Source organism: Helianthus annuus, chromosome 10, assembly GCF_002127325.2.
Source record: "Helianthus annuus cultivar XRQ/B chromosome 10, HanXRQr2.0-SUNRISE, whole genome shotgun sequence".
NCBI lineage: Eukaryota > Viridiplantae > Streptophyta > Magnoliopsida > Asterales > Asteraceae > Helianthus > Helianthus annuus.
This window is the reverse complement of record NC_035442.2, coordinates 171,837,458-171,860,546: the sequence shown is the minus strand read 5'-3', so window position 1 is coordinate 171,860,546 and position 23,089 is coordinate 171,837,458. Positions and strand designations below refer to the sequence as shown.

The 23,089-nt window shown below is 33.3% G+C and overlaps 1 protein-coding gene and 1 long non-coding RNA gene across 3 annotated transcripts; one reads left to right on the top strand and one right to left on the bottom strand.

The window, feature by feature from the left end:
- Positions 1–8,003: 8,003 nt before the first annotated feature.
- LOC110886578 lies at positions 8,004–12,203 on the top strand. Of its 2 annotated transcripts, XR_002562890.2 has the most exons (6): positions 8,005–8,291; positions 8,697–8,771; positions 8,921–9,041; positions 9,698–10,064; positions 10,177–10,226; positions 10,302–12,203. It is a non-coding gene; the product is annotated as an uncharacterized LOC110886578 (long non-coding RNA). The 2 variants fall into 2 exon arrangements; XR_002562889.2 differs by having other exon boundaries at positions 8,004–8,291; positions 8,921–10,064.
- A 5,403-nt stretch (positions 12,204–17,606) lies between these two features.
- LOC110883511 (F-box/kelch-repeat protein At3g23880) lies at positions 17,607–18,797 on the bottom strand. Its single transcript, XM_022131242.2, has one exon. It carries the CDS (start codon positions 18,795–18,797, stop codon positions 17,607–17,609), a length of 1,191 nt encoding a protein of 396 aa, XP_021986934.1.
- Positions 18,798–23,089: the final 4,292 nt, after the last annotated feature.

Here is a 23,089-nt window from a genome sequence, read left to right as displayed (position 1 = left end):
GAAACCCTTTTTTTATTTTTAATATTGGATCAACATCTATATTTTTAAACTTTGATATATTTTTTTTAATGAACAATCAAGGAAAACCTTGTTTCATACTTTTAGACTTTTAATTTGCAAACTATTAATAATTAAATAATTAATTCTCAATATATAGCAAATATAGAAACCAATATCATAATCATTATCAAACACATATTTGCCGATTAAACATGCTAATATCTCATTGAAATTTTAAAACTTAATGAAAGGGATTCAAAAGATTATCTCCAAATTAACAATCTAATTAAATTAAAATAATTTTTTTTGATGTAAATATACTAACAACAAAAGAGATATATTACTAGATCTTATGATTATACAAATAATATAAGACAAATAAGATAGAGCAATAAAGTACAAGCTATAAAATATGAGATAAATAAGATAGAGCAATAAAAGTAGATAACTTACTTGTAAGAAGATGTAATCTAACTTGAAAAGCGAGTCGTGCTGATAACGTGTTATGTAACAACTAGAACCTATTAGCAATGTATAGAGAAGAATAGAAGAATGGGAGAATGAGAGATGGATTTCTTATTGATTCATTTCAACATATACAAATGTCATTATATATAGGCCCTTACATTAGTACATTAGTAACTAAAAGATAGGAGTTATAGATATGGATAGTCACTACATAATGGAAGCACTAAAGAGATAGGAGTTATAGATGTGGATAGTCATTACATAATGGATGCATTCATAACAATAATCAGTTTTTACGTGTTTATATTTATGTATGTCTCGGTATAAATTCAAATTAATTACTTTTCTTTGAAAATAGGTAGGCTAAGATACAATATGTTTTTTTATTTTTTACGTTTTGGCATAAATTTTGTTTTACAACAAGTTGGGTCAAATATAATATACTTTACGTTTCGGCCCCACCGTAACGCACGGTACCATTTTTAGCTTAAAAAATATATATTTTTTTTTATTTTCGTGTCGGTATAAGTTCAGGGTTTTTTTTTTAAGTTTTCAGTTCATCTACATTTTGATATAAATTTGGTTTACAACAAGTGGGGTCAAATATAATCTGTTTTATTAGACTTTATAAATTCAACTTACTTTACGTTTCAGCGCCACCACAACACGCGGTATCATTTTTAACTTAAGAAAACATTATTTGTTTATGAAATTATGTTTTAAAATTAAAAAAAAAAGTTAAAATGAAAGGAAGATTGGATCATAATAATCCGTACTATAACTTATTGGTTGATATTAATCCATATTAACAATTTGATCAATGACACTCATAACTTTCAAAATTTTGTCATTCAAAATAATCTCACTTTAACAGGAAAGGAAGATTTGATCATAATAATCCGTAGTATAATTTATTGGTTGATATTAATCCATACTAACAATTAGATCAATCACACTCTAAACCTTCAACTTTGTTATTTAAAACAATCCCACTATAACGGATTATTAACTCTTTTACTTGGTAGAGAATTGTATATTTGGTATTTTGAAGTTTGATGGATATGTATCTATATATATTCTAAAGTTTAGTTATATGTTCTATTTTAAAACCAAAATTTATGGTTGTTTTAAATGCACCAACCTATAAAAATCCTATTAATTGCATTTAATTTACTTAATAATCTATATCTATCTATATCTATATATACTTAAAAATATAAGTTTAGTTATATGTTCTATTTGCCAATGATCTCTAGATCAAGTGGTGGAGGGCTTGCATTTCTCTTGAGAGATGCAGGTTCGACTCCCACTTGGTGCATAGTGAGGCATTGATGGGCAATGATAGGAGACCTAGGGAAACCTGGGTTGGATCCTTGAGCCAAACGGGTTTTACCGGTAATTTCACCGTCGTGCCTACGGGCGGGTGGGTTACCGGGTTTTCCTCGGAATTGGTGGTGGATTCGGGTTACTCTCGGAGTACTCCATTTGTCCAGTGGGTGCCCCGAGAGTACTCGGGATTGAGTTTGTTGGTCGTTCAAAAAAAGTTATATGTTCTATTTTAAAACCAAAATTTATGGTTGTTTTAAATGCACCAACCTAGAAAAATCCTATTAATTGTATTTAATTTACTTAATAATCTATATCTATCTATATCTATATTCTATATATACTTAAAAATTTAGTTATATCAACTTTTTTACAACCTTCATTATGAGGCTCTTAAATACATTTGTGTCTTTCAAGTAAGTTATAATGCTTATGGTACAACACTTAATTAGGTAGGTAGTAAAAAGGGCAAAATTGTATTTCTATATTAATATTAAAATGAATAAAATTTATAAAGAAATTCATTAATTTAGGCATTTAAAGTAACTGAATTTGAGGGTAAAATTGACAAACCCTCCTCCTGCATTAATTTTCGAAAGCCTTTCATCTTCGTCTTCAATCAAGTCAAAACGTATCACAGATTTAATTTCATCCGATTCATCTACTCTAATAGCCCTAAATTGATTCAATGTCCCTGTGATGCAGGTAAATGAATTGCCATCTTCATATTCCTCTAATTCAAGCTTTCGAACCCTAGCCACTGCTTCAATAACGCCAGGTACTTTTACTCTTCATTTGTTCGATTATCCTGTAGTTAAAGTTTTGAATTCACTAACCAGTATTTCAGTTTTGTTGATATGATTTTGAGACCATCTCACGAAAGGTGAGTAAACCCAAATAAAAATTTCGATCAGTGATTATCTTCGTTTCATTTCGATTTCTTTAGACACGCACTAATAACTTTTTCAACACAACTACCTCAATCATGATGCAGATTTTGATAGGGCTTGGAATTGATATCAAATTGTGATGGCAAGTGCAGTAGATGCCGTTGGAGAATGGGGGTGATGAGAGATACACGAAGATAACACTCAAGCAACTATACCCAGCCTAGGGCAATTGAAGCCTATCAGGTTCCACATTTGTTGCTCTGTTCTACCATTCATCCCTGTAATTTTTTATGTAATTTAGGTTCTTTTATTCTGATTTCATACAGGTTCGATTTTATTTTAGAATCTTTTCATCATCATCATCATCATCATCATCATCTGTATGTTTGTTTTGTTTCATTAGATCGTAAAAAAACTTAAATCGTTCTTCCGGTCGGCTCCGCTCCACAATCGAGGAAACCTGAACCTTTGTTTGTTCAAGATAGATGTTCAAGTTCTGGTTCTTGCTGTTCTGATTAAAACAGGGAAGTGATATGCAAACCATGATCGGTATCAATTTCTTTTCACATAAATAGGTTGGGTAATGGGTCAAACGGGTAATTTATGGTGTGGATTGAGACGGGAATGGTTGACCCGAAACACTTTCTTATCCCAACATTTTAATCTTTTATGTAGATGATTAGCGTAAAATACAATTACAAAAAGTATTTAACTTCTATAATCATCTAATTTTTAAATTAAATAATTGAAGGTGCACGTTGGGAAACTTTTGACCCGTTTCCTATTTAATCTACCTCTTTTTTTAGTTGCAAGCGTTCATTTTGAGTATCCCGAGGCGTAAAATAATGGACGAGACACAAGAAACCTTGAGAACATCCGCCTTCCCGAGTACCCACGTGAAGGTAGAACCGTAATAGTAAAACCCGTAATTGCTGGGATTTTTTTTTTTACTTTTTTTATGAAGAATTTTGTTTGTATGTTCATTCTGCATGAAAAATGGTCAAAGAACCTCTATATTGCATCCATGTGTTATGGTCGAACCGTATGCTGACTCATGCTGGTAACAGAGGCTACATTTTACTGAAAACCCCCACTAACAACTATGTTTTTGTATTCATATGTAACGGGTCAAATCAAATAATTTAAGATAAAAGCGAATTGGTTATTAAAAGTTAGCTAAAGTGTAATTTAAAAGTGTTTACAGTCCTACATTGTTTATTTGTAAAAGGTAGCTTATTAATGTATCATATTTGTTACGATGGGTACAAATGTTTGTCGGTCAACCTGACCCGGCCCATTTCAACCAGTTCTAAAACAACACAATTGTGCTTTCCAATGACTGTTAAAGATTTCATGGGCTGTCAGAATTTGATGGGAAGAAGTGGAGCTGTCGCCAGAGGCTTTCTGACCAAAATGCCCGTCGCCGAAAGCCACAAAAAGAAAAAGAAACTATCCACTTTAACTCAAGAAGTCAATCTTCATCATTTTATGGTATTCAAATTATTCAGGAGCCAATTTCTTATCATAACTTATTCTCAGTTCTTTTATAACTTATTATGCTTTTGTATTTGCAGATGGGCAACATCAAATACGTTTTGTGCCTAACAATGTTCCTATCTGGTTCAAACCGAACCTGCTTTGAACTCTATTTGGGAGGCCACACGCAATTCCCAGCACACAGCCGGTGTTTTTCATCAAGGTTTGTTTTCCTAATTACTCTACAGACAGTAGTTTTGATAAATTATCGTATAGTTAGTTAAAACCTTAAAACCGAGGGGTTTCAAGGCCACAAGGAATGGCTGGTACAAATTTTTTCCATTTTTAGTATTTTTTTATTCGGGATTGGCTAAACGTATCCTGTAGACGACGTGACTAAAAAGGCCACAAGCTTTTACTTCGCCTTAGGCCACCAAAATGGTTGAGCCGGCCCTGACCACCGCGGTGGCGGCCGCAGGCTTCACTATTCCCTTCAAGAACTCCCCCAGCCACTCCCAATCCATAGTTAAGTTCGGTTCAGTTATACCCGCACATAAATAAAAGGTTCTGTCTCACATGTCATTCTCACATATATAATGAGAGAAATGATAAGTTATAAGGAGCCGTGTATATCAATAAGTAAACAAATGCCAATCATTAAAGTATATTAGATAACTAAAAAAAGCCGATGGCGTCTTGGGTTAGTGGTATCACGTGTTTTTATTCTTATTAAAGTGGTACGGGTTCAAGTCTAACAAAAAAGGCAATAGTGCCCGTCTTATTGAGTCATTTTGATTTTAAATTCCAATGTTCATATGATTGCAATGGTTTGGTTTCATATAGTTACTCAATAATTAATGTTCATGGAGTGATTATTCTCAGTGATCCATATGAGACTTTGGTCCCTACATATTTATACGACGTAATTTCTTTTTGTTTCTCTCACCAGCTTATTGGTTTTCTTATGCTTTATATGGGATTGGAATTCATAGGCTTTACATGAATGTTTTTTTTTAAATCAATTATAAAAGTTAGTGTTTGCAGCTGTGTATTTTTCTGATAGATCTGAAGTCCAATGTCTGCATCGCTGGAAAAGGTTCTTAATTCAGAACTTATTAAAGGTCCATAGACTCATGAGGTTTTCAACACATCCCCTCCTACTCTTTGACACGTTTGATCAAAACAGCTTTTATGGTCTCTTTTTATTATTATTATTATTATTATTATTATTATTATTATTATTATTATTATTATTATTATTATTATTTTCGCTGTAGGAGGATGAAAAAAGTCCTTGAGCTGGTGAAAACATATGGATGGGCCCACAAAAGGGTCTCTCATAACACAGTCTCTTCTCAGTTGTATTGGTAAGCAGTGTCGTGAAAGGTACACGATTTGTGTATAAATCTAAAATCTTGCGAGATGTGGATTAACTATTAAAGGGATTAATAGTTTGTCTAGCAAACTTCTTCAATTGGAAAAAACAAACATTCTACATTAGTAATGCAATATGAGCGATCTAAATGTGTGATTATTTAGGAGTTTGAGAGCTTAAAGAAGGTGTTATGATAGAGCGAGTTAAACGGTTCTCCTACTCTATTAGTTATTTTATATATGTATTAACAAATAAAAATAAAGGAACTTTCTATCAAAAGGTTCACCAACGGTTTGTTGGATGTTTGATTTGTATATAGATATACTCACTATTATTGTTTATAGATGTACTCACGGTTTGTTGGATGTTTGGTTTGTTTACAACGGCTTTGATGTTTTAGCGACACATGTTAGGATCAAGGCCAATGCACGAAGATGGCCTTCACATGTCCGGACATGTAAAACAAGTCGTTCTTGCAAGAACTTAAAACATATACGAAAGCTGTTGTTCGAGCCTTCTTTTTGTATGTGTGGATCTCTATTCAGACATCTGAATAACATGCACATGTGTTTTGGGATAGAAAATAGTACAACTTTTGTAGTTGCTTTGATTATCCATATAAAAGAACTGGAAAATGGAACAATTATAGCATCAACTATATTAGTTTCTACATTTGAAAGGGGAAGTTTGACACGAAAAGTCGTAACTATTTTTCAAATTTAGGTTAGTGAAGAGTGTTGGATAAAACGATTGATGAATTAACATTAACAGAGAACAAGCAGAATGGTGTAAATTGTCGACTCCGACGTAATGCTCTGGTACAAAGAAACTTTTAACAACCTGAACCCAGCGGGTCCCCCGGAGTAAACGGTTCATAGGTTAAATTTTATTCTTCCCCTGTACAGAAACTTTTAGGACAAGCTGGCGATAGATGTTTCAAGTCGGATCGTTATACTTACGCATGGAATACTCTGTTTACTAATATAATTAAATAACGCGCTGCTCGGGTTAGTAGTTATCTCGCAGGTTAGTTTGTCAAGCATTGTCAAACGTCTTATCACGAACAAACAATAGCTATTATGCATGTCGTGCATCGCACGGGCTTTCTCCCTAGTGATATTAAATATACAGTTAAATGTAATTTTAGTCTCTGTGGTTTGAGTTACTTTGTCAGTTTAGTTCAAAGGTTTTAAACGTTGTCATTTTAGTCCAAATAGTTTCAAGCATTGCCATTTTAGTCCACTAGGTTAACTCTGTCCATTTTTTATGTTGCATTTTATATGGTCGAATTGCCTTTTTAGTTAACAGAATTACATATAAAATGATCGATATGCCCTTGTAGTTAATAGAATAAAGGAATGGAGTTAACCCAATGGACTAAAACGACAACATTTAAAACTATTTGGACTAAAATGACAACGTTTCAAACCTTTGGATTAAACTGGTCTACCTGCTATCCTTATGTAATTTGCCCTAATGAATGAAAGAACTGGTAAAATGGCCTAAACCACAGGGACTAAAATGACATTTAACTCTTGAATATATTATACTAGCTTACAACCCCGTGTATTACACGAGATGTTTGTTTACCTATTAATGACTCTCTTAATGGTTCAGACCTCTTACTGGTTCAGACTGTTTGTTTCGTGAGCAGATTTCTGAATGGTTCAGACATTTGCCTCTGAATGGTAAAGTTTTATACAAAGAGTCTGAATGGTTAAGAGCTTTAATCTGAATTGGTCAGACATTTGCCTCTGAAGGGTTAAGTATTATACTACTTCTTAATGGTTCAGACCTCTTACTGGTTCAACACTTAATGGTTCAGACCTACCTCTTACTAGTTCAGCATTTAACCATTCAAAAGTTGTCAAAACAGCCCCTTAATCGACTTTTGTAGCTTGACTCCTTTAAAATATGGTCGTTAGAGTGAAACAACATGATCGAAAAAAAATCTAGCGGAAATAGTTCTTGTAGCTTGACTCCTTTAAAATATGGTCGTTAGGTTGACTTTTGTGTAGGCAAAGTCCATTGAATTATTTTACTTTCAGTTGAGTTTTAATTTTTTTAATTAGATTTTTTTAAAAGTGTCTAAATTTTTTCTCAAACTTTTTTACCGTTTTCGCTGCAACTACTTCACAAAACGCAAGGAATTAATCTGGAAAAGGATCAAGAAAAACGAGAATGAATGAATGGCGTGGGTTGTAGATTTTAGTTGTTATATGACTCCTAAATAAAAGATGGAATGCGGAAAAAGTGCGGAACAATTATACTCATTAATTGAAATCGTAATTATGTGTGATCTTAACTAACAAATTCTAAACATATTATTCTCTTTTATATTTAATTAAATCTATTATGTATATTAAAACAATACATTTTGGGCCACTTGGCATTTGCTTAAACCATTACTTGCCACATGTCACTCTAGAACCATCTCCTAATTCCTTTTGAGCGCCAAAGTCTTCTAATTTCTTTTATCTTTCTTACATTCACACACGAGCGTGCTCTCTCTCTCTCTCCAATTAAACTCCTCTCTCTCTCTCCAATTAAACTCGTTTCAGTTTCTTCGTAACCTATCAAAACCCTAATTGACAGTCATATTCAATCAAAATTGGAGTTTTTCATACCTATCAAAACCATAATTGAAATATCAACCATGACAGAGAGGCAGCGAAACCAGGCAGTGGTTGTGTCTAGCGGCGGCAGTGGTGGTCTAATGTTGATGGTGGAGGAGTCGCGGCGGCGGTGGTTTTGTGGTACTTGAACCTTCCTCTCAATCTTTCCCTACGCCTTCTAACTCATCATTGCATCTCTTAATCAGACAGCTCCTTTCTCTCATCTATACTTTCAATCAAAACGTAGTTTCGATAATTATAATCCCATTTCCTTTCAATCGTTTTTTTTTCATCTCAGAAACCCTAAAACTAAGACGATCTTCCACTTTTGTTTTCTCGGTCTTGAAATCTGAAGATATTTTTGGGACGCAGATCATTGTCGCATTGGTTTCAAACCCTAATATTGATGGCCTTTTTTTGTTCGTATGGTGTAATCGCAGCCAGTAGCATCATCTAAATCCCCTAAATGATACCCAATTAGGGTTTTAAATTTTGTGATTAAACTTTCTATTGATGTTACTGTGGGTTGATCTATGATTGAAACAGGTTATGATCAATCTTCAACACTACCCATCTGTACTTATGTCATCTTCCTCAAGATCTACATATATAATGAGAACGGTACTCCTGTCTTTTTGTTTGAAGCATTTTATGGATCATAAACAATATAAATTGATAATTAATTTTGTTTGAAGCATTTTCCCCTTTGATGAACAATTAAACTCTTTTAACCCTCATCTTCTTTATATGATTTTTGCAATTTTCTATAGGTTTACGTGTTTGAAAGTCCCAAAGGAACAAAAATTTTCAAAAGTGGCTAGGGATTTGATTTTTCATTTGCCATGTGATGTGGAATCAAGGTTAGGTACCGGTGGAATTGAAGAAACAAAGGTAAGTAGACTATAAAGTATGATATTTTTTTCTAAGGGTATAAAACCAGGTATTATTAGCATTTTTTAGATTTGTTTTATAAAGTTTTGTGATGATTGTTTCAATCCGATTTATATATCTTGATACCGTGAAACTGGTTAGAGAGCCTATGAAACCGTTGCGAAGTGATTGGGATTTGGCTCTTGAACTGTTGAAGTATAAGTCACATCAAGGGATTAGGGTTTTGTTGTTGGTTTGGGATGATAAAACTTCAAACAAGTTCTTTATTACGACAGTATGAATCTGTCTTTAGTTCGTATTCATCGATATTTAGTTGACTTTCGACCCGTCATAAATATTGCATAACCTGATTCTGGCTTCTTTTTTATGATTTTTGATAGACAAGACAACTTATTTTATGGTAGTTATCTGTTAATCATAATATTAGTTTATATGTATCTGTGTTACATTTCTCTAATATATATATAGATTTTCTTGCAAGTTTACAGTCTGCACATGACAGTTTCGGTTTCAATTTTTTGTTTCCATTTGGTCGGCTTAGTCGGTTTTGCTTCGGTTGAGTTTTGATTTTTAGTTTCGATTTAATCGGTTTTTTTTGTTTCTGTTTCATTTCGGTTTTTTTAGTTTCGTTTCGGTATTTGACGTATTTTTCACAGAGAAAGCAAGTTGCAGTGATGAATTAATGGATTATAGGTTAACTCTTCTGTTATTGGCTTTATTCAAGAAAGGTTCCCGTGATGCTAACCGTATACATATAGACTTTCATGTATATGTTCACACCCACCAACTGTTTGATATAATTCCTCAATGAGATGTTTTCACAGTCTCAGTAATATGAGTTGTTTTCATAGTCTCATTACTGATTCATACAGAAGTACAACATATATATTCTCTCATTCTCTTTCCTTTATACAACCTGTAATTTGAATCACGGGTAAAGAGATTCAAATGGGTTCTGGTACCACTGTTTACAAGTTTCGTCTCAAGCGTATGGAATGGCAGCCTTCACTGGTGACTGAACAGGTTATAATTCTTTCTCATACGAATTTGTGGAACCATGTGCTATAAGGGTATATATTGATTGTTATCAATTATCATTTCTCTATTTTGAACTTTTTTTATATGGAATTTTCAGGTTTACTTTGCTTGAGGGCGTATCCCAGACAAAGTTTCTGAATTACGCGGGTATAAAGAAACATAAATTTACTCTTGACTACATGTGTTTTAAAGTCGCTGATTTGTTTTTTTTTTTAATGCAAGGTTGGTTTGTGAGGACATCAGTGGAGGCCTTGATAATATTCTCATTCCAGCAACCAATTTGGTCGATGATCCACCCGTTCCACCTACTGGCAAGTTATCCTGCACTTAATTGGGTTTTTTTTTGTTAAATTTTGTTTTAACTATGTTTCTTTACTGACTTCCTATTTAGCAAGTGCGATGGTTTTAGGCGTACCTTATATTTTATACATACATAATATATTCCTATGTGCTCCAAATTGATTACTAAAAAAGTCCAACAAACCCCTAACCTTTTTAAACTTATTTCTCCATATATGTAGATGCTCCCCTTGTATGAAAACGGGTCAAGAATATCAATGATTATTTTTAGTGGCTGCTGTTACCGAGTAAAATAAATAGTTCAATTTGGCAAAACAACATTCTCATTCATCTCATATGATTTATTAAAGTTATGTGTTTTACAACAGCTTTAGATGAGTATGGCTCTTTGTTACTGTTATGGTTCTAATTCTTAGTTACACAGATGAATGATATAGTTTTTAAGTTGGTTTTTAATTATATTATAACTTTTTTTTTGTAATTATTATCTTTAAGCATTTCAATAACTTTCAGTTCTCTTATCATTGTTGTTCTAAACTTTCATTTTTTAGCAGGTGATCATTATTTTCATTTTGTTAGCATAGTAAAATATGTATATTAAGAACATGCAATAGTAGCTTGAGAGTGTGTTAAGGGTTCTTATTTATTAGGACCATATGCATAAACACTGCAATCCCATACCCGTGATTTTTTTTCAATCCTATACCCAACCTCTTACCCGTCGGGTATCGAGTATACCTATCCCAAATGATTCAGGTATACCCATCGGGCTCGGGTTACAAAATTAGCGATCTCTACTGATGTGGTGCCTTAAGTCAATATTTTTGTTTTAACTTTGAGCCTTTTTTGTAAAAAAATTTGAAAGTTTTAAGCTACTTGTGAGCAAAGAAAGAAATGAATTCCCATAGGTATAAAACTATGATTATAGTTCAACAAGACTTTAGAAGTTACAATATGGATGGTGATCGGTTTAGGTTGTTTTTTAAACTTAAAAACTGACATGATGGCCACTTTTTGTAGTTTATTTGGGTTTAGGTTGTTTTTTAAACTTAGAAATTGACATGATGGCCATTTTTTTGTAATGTTTATGTGGGTTTAACATATATTATTGATAGCGATTAAAACACATATAGTAAATTCATTTTACGTACATCTTTTGTAACTTTTCATTTTATTTTATATGGCCTGCATTATGTCTTGGCTTGGGCTGTGCTCTTATTCTGGAATGGCCATCAGTCTGGGCTCAATTACTTCGGTTCCGGTGTGACGGGTTCTATGATGACTAGAGCCCACATAATCAGCTGGGGGCACGGTTTCTTGCGTTTACGGAAGGCCCAAACCTAGCCTGATTGTCCTACAAAAAGAACCCGGGTTTGGGATTTCCGAAAGTGGTTTAATTTTCAAGCGAAGGCCCAATACAGGGTTCTTATTGTGAAGACCAGGGCCCACCTTCGTCGTTTGGGCTTGGTGATGTTGGGCTTGGTTTACGAGTGGTTTAATCAGCAGTGTGTGCCCGCTTATATAACTACTTATTGGCTTTGTAGTGGGTGGGAAAGGATAAAATGTCTAAAAGCTTTGGCCAGGCTCTGTTTAATGGAGAAGGCTCAAGCAAGGGTTGGGCCACTGATGGAAATCAAGCACATATCGGCCCAACTTAAAAACGTCTTGTTGGACATCTTTTTTGTGGTTTGTGCAAAGGCTCTAACGATGAAGATAAAGAGGACAAATGTAGTTTACAAAGAAGTTTTTCCTGATCTGTGATGTTCATGTACCGTAATATTTTAAATTTTTTAGTTCAGTATAAATATAATGTTTATACGTTTATATTAAAAAGTTTTTTCATTACAAAGTTCATCTAAATGTCACTAGATATAATATATTTGTCTTAAGCCACCCGCGAAACTCGCGGGATCTTAGGCTAGTTAAAGTATAGAATAAAATAAAATGATCCATGAATACAAAAGAAAATTTAGGGATCGCAATCAAACCCGAACCCGTTGGGTAAACCCGAAACCCGACACATTTGGGACGGGTTTGGGGTCAGTTAATCGGGTTTGGAACGGGTTTGGGAATAGTTTTTATTTTTTTCGCGAGTTTGGGTCAGGTTTGAGATTTTGTGATATACCCGTTTACCCGACCCAATTACCCGATAAAGTGTACCCGTTTACCCGATATAATATCTTGTATATTATTAAATATGTATATATATATATATATATATATATATATATATGATACATCCATTTTTTTACACATATAGGTATTCTGTTCCGTATACATTGTAATTATTTGATATATATTTTTATAATGACAATACAAAATGTAACCAGTTAGTAGTTACCCGATAAATACCCAATGAGTTTTGAGATGAGTATACCCAACGGGTATTTTTTTTAAATTAACGGGTTTACCCGAAACCCGCGGGTATACCCGATATCCGATGGGTATTTACCCGCGAGAAACCCGACGAGTTTGGAATAAGCTTATCTAACTGGGTTTGGGTTTGGGATTACCTAAACCCGTCCCAAACCCGACCCATTGTCATCCCTAAGAAAAGTATATAACTTTAGGTTAAAAAACGTGTGCAAGTGTTGTATAGAATAAGATAAAATGATCCATGAATACAAAAGAAAAGAATAGTTTTAGGTTAAAAAAACGTGTGTAATTAAGTGTTAAAAGAAATATTAAATACTAGTATTAAGTCCCTGCGTTACAGCGGTTGTTGTAAAACTTTGTCAAGTAGTACCAATGCTATACCACTGTCAGCGACGACCAACACCGGAAAAGTTCGTAAAAACAAATTAAATAAAAACGAAAAAAATAACGCCGAGCGAAAAGAAGACGTGAAATCTTTGAATCACGAATGCTCGTTGCAGTAAATTAAACCGAAACGTAAAACATAAAAAAAACTAAGTCAATCCATGATTCGCGCATTGGTCAAACTTGTTAAACGGAGAAAAATAGATTTGTTGTGACGGGCCAATCAAACGGGAAAAAATATACGAAACAATTGTTGAACCCCACACGCACGTTGTGGTGCATTAACTCACAAAATTAGGAACTAAACGAAAAACTTGGGAAAGATAATAAGTATGATGGACCAAAATTGAAAATAAAAAAGAGTTTGGGTTAAATTGCAAAAAATGAAAAACTTTGGTTAAAACTAAAAGTAAAAAAAAACAAAGGGTCTAAATTGCAAAATTGAAGTTATTTATTAATCTTAGATAAATATAAGGATAAAAATAAATGATATCTATATATTAGTTATCTATATATAATAAAAGAAACCAACTTTGTGACACGTGTCACTCATTAAAGGCGTCTACATTAGTTTCCTACATTTTCATACTTATCTTATATCATTAATTAAATAATAAATAATCAGTTAATATTAAATCTTATCTTACTTTTAATGTCGGATAGAATTATTCTATTTAATCTAATAATATATTATCTTCAAATTTAAATTATAAATTAAAGATTTTTTAAGTAATAACACAAAACAATAATTTTAAACTTAAAAAAACAATAATACGCTCATAAAAAAATTTAAATACAAGCAAAATATACAAAATAACTTATTAGACATTAGATCAAACTTTAAAAAACACTAATTAGGAAGAGAAGCTTATAATATAATTATGTTTTTGTTTTTTCAAATTGGGGTTCTAATCAATTCGAATTAAACTTAACCAAGTTTATGACTTGATTCGAATTAAACCGAACCAAATTTATGCTTTTTTAAACGAATCTAATAGCATATTATTTACTATACAAAATTATATTTATTTAACCCGTGTAATACATGGTGTTTTTAAAGATATAACTTTTTTTTATTATATAATATAGATTCGCCCCGCTTGCGGTATACGCATATAATGTATATGTGTTGACGCTCGGAGGACAAAAGTGAAATTGCACTAATTTTAATATTATTTTACTAAGTTCATGAAAATAACGTTAAAAGCGGAGGACGGTTAATCATGTATCATCATGTGGTGGCGTTGATAGTAGAAAGACAAAAGAGACCATGCACTAATCGGTCTTTGTCCCGATTGTTGAGTGTTTATGTGCCTTATATCCAAGGCATGATGCAAAACTACTGTCGAGCTGGGGCTCTTACTGAAAGCAGTCTCTCTATTCCTACGGGATAGAGGTAAGGCTGTCTACATCTTACCATCCTCAGACCCTACCTTAGCTTTGCTATTGGTGAGATTTACTGAGTATGATGATGATAATGATTTAGTATATATAATTGGATTTCTTGAACCTGTATAATACACGGGGTTTATAAAGATATAACTTTTTTTATTATTTAGTTTATAAAATTACATTTATCCAACCCGTGTAATATACAAGGTTACAAAATTACATTTATTTAACACGTGTAATACACAGTGTTTTTGAAAATATAACTTTTTTTATTATGTAGTATATATAATTAGATTTATTCAACCCGTACAATGCACGAGTTTTTAATTGGTATATAAATTTACATTTATTCAGTACAATATATGGGGTTCTTAGAGATATAATTTTTTTATTATTTAATATATAAAACTACATTTGTTTAACCCGTGTAATAAACGAGTTTTTTAAAAAAATAATTGTTTTAATTTAGTATATAAAATTACATTTATTCAACCCGTGTAATACACGGGGTTCTAACCTAGTTAATATTAAAAGAAATTTATTAAATAATTATACATGAAATTTATGAGGTTGAAGGAGAGAATGCCATGTGATATTATTTGGAGTCTTTTATTATAAGTTAAACTAGGTTATAACCCCGTGTATTACACGGGTTGAATAAATAAATTTTATGTACTAAATAATAAAACAATATATTTTTAAAAACCTCCTTTATTGTATGGTTTGGATAAATTTAATTATATATATATATTAAATAATAAAAATTATATCTATACGAACCATATATATTGTACGGGTAGAATAAATGTAATTTTATATACCAAATAAAAAAAGGTAATTCTTTAAAATTATGTGTATTACACGGGTTGAATAAATGTAATATTGTTTACCAAATAATAAAAAAAGTTATATCTTTAAAAACCCTCGTGTATTACACGGGTTGAATAAATATTATTTTATATACCAAATTATAAGAAACTTATATTTAAAAAAACTAATGGATATACTCGGTACACCATAGATATGGTGATTACGGAGATGATTATTGAACATAATATACAGTGGTCAAACATATTATTCAAGAAGCAAATAAGCAGCTATTTGAGTGATAAAATATAAAATAGATTATATTTTGAAAACACCTGTAATAAATCTAATTTTATATATAAAGTAATATTAAAATTTATATACAATTTGTTTAAAAATTATGTAATAAAATCAATAGAATAATTTTTTTTAAGAAAGAAAATAAAAATAAATAATATATTATCACAAAGTTTGGTTTTGGTGATTAAACTAAATAATATTTAGTAGAAGAGTTATCTATTATTAATTAGAATAGATTAAACTAAACAATAATTATCAATAAGAGATGGCCTAATATAATGACAAATGTCGCGAAAATGATTTCTTTTATTATATAGTATAGATAGATTAGATAATACTTAATAAGAAACTTTTAGATATTTTAAATATATGATATGATTGATATTATTTTTTATAATATATGACATGATTGATATTATTGTTTATCGTTAAATGGAAATATTTATAGATATTTTGAATATATGATATGTTTGATATTGTTTTTTGGTTATGTATTCAAATTTAAAAATAGAATATGTATGGGTGACATAAGAGAAGATGAAAAAATAATTTTAGAGTTATAGAATTATAATATCCGGCGCAATCTTTGATTTATGATTAGATTTATTCAAATTCAAATCTATAAATATTAGGCTAGGTGTTATTGGTTCACGCCCCCATGCCAAACCAGCCTTGGGGCGCCAAACACCGATCCCCACCACCAATGGAGGCGTTATTCACCCCTTCCATCATTGCATTCATGGGCGCCAAGCCCCTTCAGAGATGGGTCCACATATAATATACATTTTTTTGAGCGTCTTGAGTAAAACAATCAAAAAGCACGAACCAATTTAAAAAAAAAACAAACAAACAAGTTTTGTGTAACATATCTAAGAGCCATGTGTGACATATGTTACAATCGCGTTGTGCAAAACATGTATATTACGTTTATATATATATATATGTGTGTGTGAGATCCTTTAGTAATTATGTAAAACTTAAAAGAGAGTAAATAAGAGTGCTAATGGTATGATTTCCCTTAATATTTCCAATGGGGTTATTTAGTTAGCGAGTATAGCCTGGCCAATTTCACTTCTAACTCTAACTCGAAGATAAACGTCGTTAGTGAACAAATAAAGGTATATAATCTTTAGACAGCCATGGAATCTTAGTTTGTTCTAGTAATAGGATTGAGTTTAACCAATCTGTTTTGAGCTGTTCTGACGGATTACGGACCCATTCTTACAATCCCATTTTAAAGGGTATTAAAGTTATCACAACCTGAACCACCCGTTTTGACTTTTTCTACAACTTGCTTAGCTAAATTATCAGTTGTTCTAACCAATTTATCTATCTATTAATTGTTCTTTGTAGTTGGCCTTTGAGGAGAGAAAAAGGCTATTTGATACAAGAACATGATATTGTATTGGTTTCAAACAAAGTTGTTATACAAAAGAAGCAGCAAAAGAGTAACAAAAGTTTATCCATTTTAACTCGGTTTCTCTTAAAACCAATAAACAAATGAAAGAAAATATTGAAGTGGTATAGTTTCTACCAAAAATAATGTATTCATATTATAATTAGTATTAGTATAGAATAAGGTGTACCAGCTGAAACGTATCAATGAAAGGTATCCATTTGTAATGTAGTAAGTCAGTCCAAAGATATTAGAGAAGCTGAAACGTATCAATGAAAGGTATCCATTTGTAATGTAGTAAGTCAGTCCAAAGATATTAGAGACGAGACGTTCTTCAAAAAGTAAAAATAACCCTCTAAAACATGAAATTACTATTAGCCTTATCATGTTTTGTATATACATTGATCGATACTAGAGTTGGCAAAGCAACGGGTTGGGTCACATTGGATAATGTCAGGTTTAAGTCGCAACAAGTAATTTATAGAGGTGGGTAAAATGTATAAAAAGTGATGTGCTTGACTTGATATCCAAATTCTAGATACAAACAAGACGATTAAACGACTAGAAAAGTACTAAAAGGTATAATTCAAGAACAAACATTCATCATCTAATCCCTGCGATAAACAAATTCTTTTGTGATCATCCTCTTTCGTCCAAGAGAATATGGTTTCCCCGCAAGTCGTCGCCCTTTCTTTGTCCAATAATTCAAGGCTTTCCGCATAGGTTTCCATCTTGAGGTTGAAACAATAAGGTCCAAATTTCAAAAGTTTCATCAACAACCTTGTTTGAAGATTATAAACACTTGATCCATTATAGTATGCCACTATATCACCATTAATGACCGCTTGAAAAACTCTGATTACATCAAAAGCATCTGCTTGAAATTCAAAAAGCACAGACCAAGATTCAATGTTACAGTACTCTTTCATCACCCTAATCTTCCAATTATTAGCACGTTCGAAAGAAACCGCTACTAGACAACCATTTATGGTTGTTAACTGTTTGACTCTCCAAGGCCTAGGCAACAAGATGTGTCCACAAACATGAGTATTCAAATCGAATGTAAATATAAAAGGAATCGGGTGTTTGCGCTCTTCGGGTGATGGTTCTGTTAAATAACCGTCAACTACCCAATGCAATATTCCATTGAAAAAACACGCATTCGACTTCACATCCTTTAACCAGGTAGATGGAGAAGGGGTCGCCCTCCAAGAATCTGTTTTCAAGGAGTAAACAAATGCATTGATTCCATCTGATTCATATTTGTTGTAACATATAGCCACAAGATTGTAATCATCAGTGATCGGATCGAAACCAAACCCTAAAGCCATTGAAGATAAATTTAAACGAGGAACCCGCGGCACTATCAGTTCGCGCCTAATTGACAAGTTCCATAGACTAATATAACTTCCGTTATCACGCAGACAGAGAATTCCATTACACGAACCAATAACTTTTTTAGTACCATGAGGAAACTCAACTCCAGGTATGCGGATGTAGCCAGAACTTGAATCTAGCGGCAACTGGTCTAGCGGGTGTAATGTATAGATGTCTTTGAACTCGAGATTTCCGCAATAAGTGTGGTGTTTGATGAGGAGTTTTGGAGGGTTTTTAGAACAACGAAGGCTGTGATTGCGGATGAATTCTGGGCTAGCAATGCGAGAATGCCAGTATTTGGAGAGTGATCTGAACCGAATGATGGATTTGAGCGGCAGTCTTTCAAAGATATCAACCATCAAATCATTACTGACATCATCGGACATTGTTGTCGAACAAAGCAAGTGGATCAAGAACAACACAGAACCGGATTTGCAGAACTTTACTGCAACTCTTTATATGAAGTGAAAAACAATGAACACGGATACAATAAAAAAATATAACCCGGAACTTTACTTGCAGTCTAAGGAACTTATATATTCAAATTAAATATATCCTGATTTGAACGCAATACTAATTCGAAATTCAAAAGGACAACAAACATAATAAAACTTAAAGAACAAGGTAAAGCAAATTAACTCTTTTCAGAATTTGAGATATGTGTGGCACCCCATACTAATATAACATATTAATAAATTTTAAAATAAACAGATAATCGTTTACTGATATAAAAGAAAATCATTCATATCCCTCTAAATTTATATCTATATCTATCTATATCTATATCTATATCTATATCTATACTATATAATAAAGAAACCTATTTTGGGACACTTGTCATTCTCTCATTTAATTCATTTAATTGATTAAAATTATTAATAATACTAAAAATAATAATATTTAATCTAAATTAATACAAATTCTTATTATAAAATTCATCCGCAATTACCGACTTCGAAATTCTAAAAACCCTCAAGTCCTCATCAGACACCTCAAGTATCGCGGAAATTATGAGTCCGAAGACATCTGTACATTATACCCCAGAGACAAGTTGCCATTAGTAATTCTAGGAGAATCTACTGAAGCGGTTAAGTTCCCTGATCCACCCGTACTGTTAAAGTTGTTGGCTCGTGCAATGGGCTTATTTGTTTGTGTAACAAGCATATTATTCTATGGAACTTTTCAATGAGGCACAAACTGATCGTGCCACGTCATCCTTGTTTGGATCTCTCATTAAAATCTCTAGAATCTCGTAGGCTAGCTTTAGGGTTTTGTTTCGACCCGATCACTGATGATTACCTTATTGTGGCTATATCTTATGACAAACATGGATTAGATGAAAGTCATGCATTTATTTACTCCTTGAAAACAGACTCTTGGAGTGCGACCCTTTCGCTATCTACTCCGTTTTGTAAATATGTGACGTCGAAGGCGTGTTTTTTCAATGGAATATTGCATTGGGTGGTTAGGGGGAAGTATTAGAAGGGATACTTAAACTTAATTATACTCGTGATATTTAATTGTAATTACTTATATAACTTATATTTCGGTTCATTTGATAAGTGTGGATGTTGGTGATAAGCGGGTAATTCAAAACTGCCCGGTGACAGTTTTCCCGCCAAACTCAACCGTCATGTTCACACGTATAAATATGATCGGTCCGGTAACATATTCCAGCACCAAGACATTCAAAGGTTTCTGTTTTTGTCTGTCCATTTACTCTCTCTCATTGTTTCCGCATAATTCTCAATCATGTCCGTTGATCCAATCAACAATCCTAATTCCTCTATCAAACCTCCCGAATCCCACCATGAAGATGATGATGACAATCGGCTTCCGCCAACATGTGGTATCAGAGCCACTTCATCAACGTTGCCATGTCAACACTGTTTTGACGAACAAAACGATAGGGAGAGAAGAAATTATCGGGTAAGGTTATGCTATTACTATCACCGGTCTGGACATCAAATTTATGAATGCAAATCAAAAGAAAATGACGAAGCAACACAACTCATAAATCAAGCGGTTAATGCCGGAATCCAGACTCAAAGAAGGGATGCAGAGGATCGAAACGAGATGATAGTGACTGGCACCGAAGGCGGTCAGTGGGGAGACATATGGTATGTCAGTAATTCATTCTCGCATCATTATGCCGGTAATTTAAATGTTTTCAAACGAATAAAACATTTAGTGGGTGTTGATACAAATTCTGGGGAAAACGATTTTCTCTTTATTCGGGGTATAGGAGCTGTCGAAATTAAATCAAATAACAAAAGATTAAGGTTACAAAGCGTTTTTTATACGCCGGAATTGGACAGAAATGTCCTGAGCATGAACCAATTGACCTTGCAAGGATTCACGGTTAATAAAACCGGAGATACTTGCAAGATATTCCCTATGTTCTCGCCTCCGGTGGTAAATACAGTGAATGAAATTACTGGGCTGTCCAAGGAAGAGGAGTTGGGATTAAAGGAAACACAAAGAGTCATGAATCTGCATGATGTGAACGAAAAGTACAAAGAAGGCTATCTGAATTCGTATTTTGAGGATTTACATGTTTCCCCTCATGAGACGGATTGGAGTATTATGATAATAAGGGCTATGGAATTCAAAGACTTCAATGATTGTAAGGCTTTGTTAGAAATGATAGAAGACGGAAAGTTTGTGTTTCAATATAAACACGAATTAGAAAGGAAGTTCGAAGAAATGTTACAGTGGTTTATCACTGTCAAATTGGGTATAACAACAAGACCCATTCCGCCGCAAATGGTTGATAACCGGAAGATAGATTTGCTGAGTCTCTACATGATTGTGGAGAGAGATGGTGGTTACCGGAGTGTAACCGATGATAACCTTTGGCCTGTAATCGCCAAAGATATGGGATACGAATACAAAGATGGAGAGTACATGAGGATAATATATGCCATGTACCTGGATGTTTTGGTCTATTACTACAGGTTTAAAGACGTTCAAGAAAAATCACATGACAAAGAAAGGATGAAGGAAAGGGAACCATCGCCTGAAAGTTGCCATGGACGAAGTGCAAGTGCAGAAGCTGTGAAGGATGTGGCTGCTATGGGTCACTATGCTCTATATGCAGGCAATGATTGGGAAGGGGCTTGGAATATGCACAAGAGACGAAGGAAATTCGATTTTAAGGAGGCTAGGAAAGCTGTCGATGAAGCCAATAAAAGTGTGCTCATGTTCGCTGCTAAACGCAATTAAGTTTAGGGGGAAGTATTAGAAGTGATACTTAAACTTAATTATACTTGTGATTTTTAATTGTAATTACTTATATAACTTATATAACTTATATTTCGGTACATTTGATAAGTGTGGATGTTGGTGATAAGCGGGTAATTCAAAACTGCCCGGTGACAGTTTTCCCGCCAAACTCAACCGTCATGTTCACACATATAAATATGATCGGTCCGGTAACATATTCCGGCACCAAGACATTCAAAGGTTTCTGTTTTTATCTGTTCATTTACTCACTCTCATTGTTTCCGCATATTCTCAATCATGTCTGTTAATCCAATCAACAATCCTAATTCCTCTATCAAACCTCCCGAATCCCACCATGAAGATGATGATGACAATCAGCTTCCGCCAACAGTTTCTAGGGCAGGTGGTGATAGTTGGAAGATTCGGGTGATGAAAGAGTACTGTAATATTGAATCTTGGTCTGTGCTTTACGAATACAAAGCACATGTATATGATGTGGTCAGAGGTATTCAACCAGGGTTGTTGATGAAGCTTAAAAACTTTGGACCTGATTCTTTCAACCTCAAGATGGAAACCTATGTGGAAAGCCTTCAATTATTAGACAACGAAATTAAGAGCGACATATTGCGGGGAAACCTTAGTCTCTTGTACGAAAAAGAATATAAATCACAAAAGAAAACGTTTATGGTAGGTATTGGCTGATGAGTGTTCGGTTTTGAATTATACTACCCTTTTAGTATTATTATTCTAGTCGTTTAAACATCTTTTTTGAATCAAAGATGTTGATACATTTTTTTTTGGAACTTGAACTTCATTAAAAAAAACACCCTTTAGTATTTTTCTAGTTGTTTAAACCTCTTTTTTCATACATATTTCCGACCTCTATGAATTACTTGTTGCAACTCAAGCAGGTTCGATAATGGCTCACTGAGGGCACTAGGGAACACATTCCCTTATCGATAATGTGTACTCACGCACTCATTGGCTAGATGTGGGCTACACATAGAATAATAATATGTGTTTATATGTGAGCCCACGAGTACCCATTTCCGGGCGTGGACAACCAACACATAAAAATAAAACACATCCTCATATGTGCGCATGTCATAATTCACACACATCGGCGTAGAATATGCATTACCGATGACAAAGTGTTTCAATTCCTAGATCACCCATTCCAACGAAACACTTACAATGAACACTCCATGTTAACTTTTCCCACAAACCACACCCAAACGCTGATTGACTATATTTAAAATACATCAAGATTGTCGTTTCAAAAAATTGAAATACTCGATGATGAATTGACGATCATGGATGTGGTTGCTATTAATATAAAAACATCGTTGTCGGATTTGTGGTAATACCGAAGGTTATTCCGATTATGACAGTACATTACTTGTTCGGCACACACATTGTGGAAATACTAGAAAATACCGAAACCAACTTGTAA

What these genes read in the sequence shown, in the direction of transcription:
- LOC110883511 (XM_022131242.2), bottom strand. Translation starts at nt 18,797, where the DNA reads ATGTCCGATGATGTCAGTAATGATTTGATGGTTGATATCTTTGAAAGA.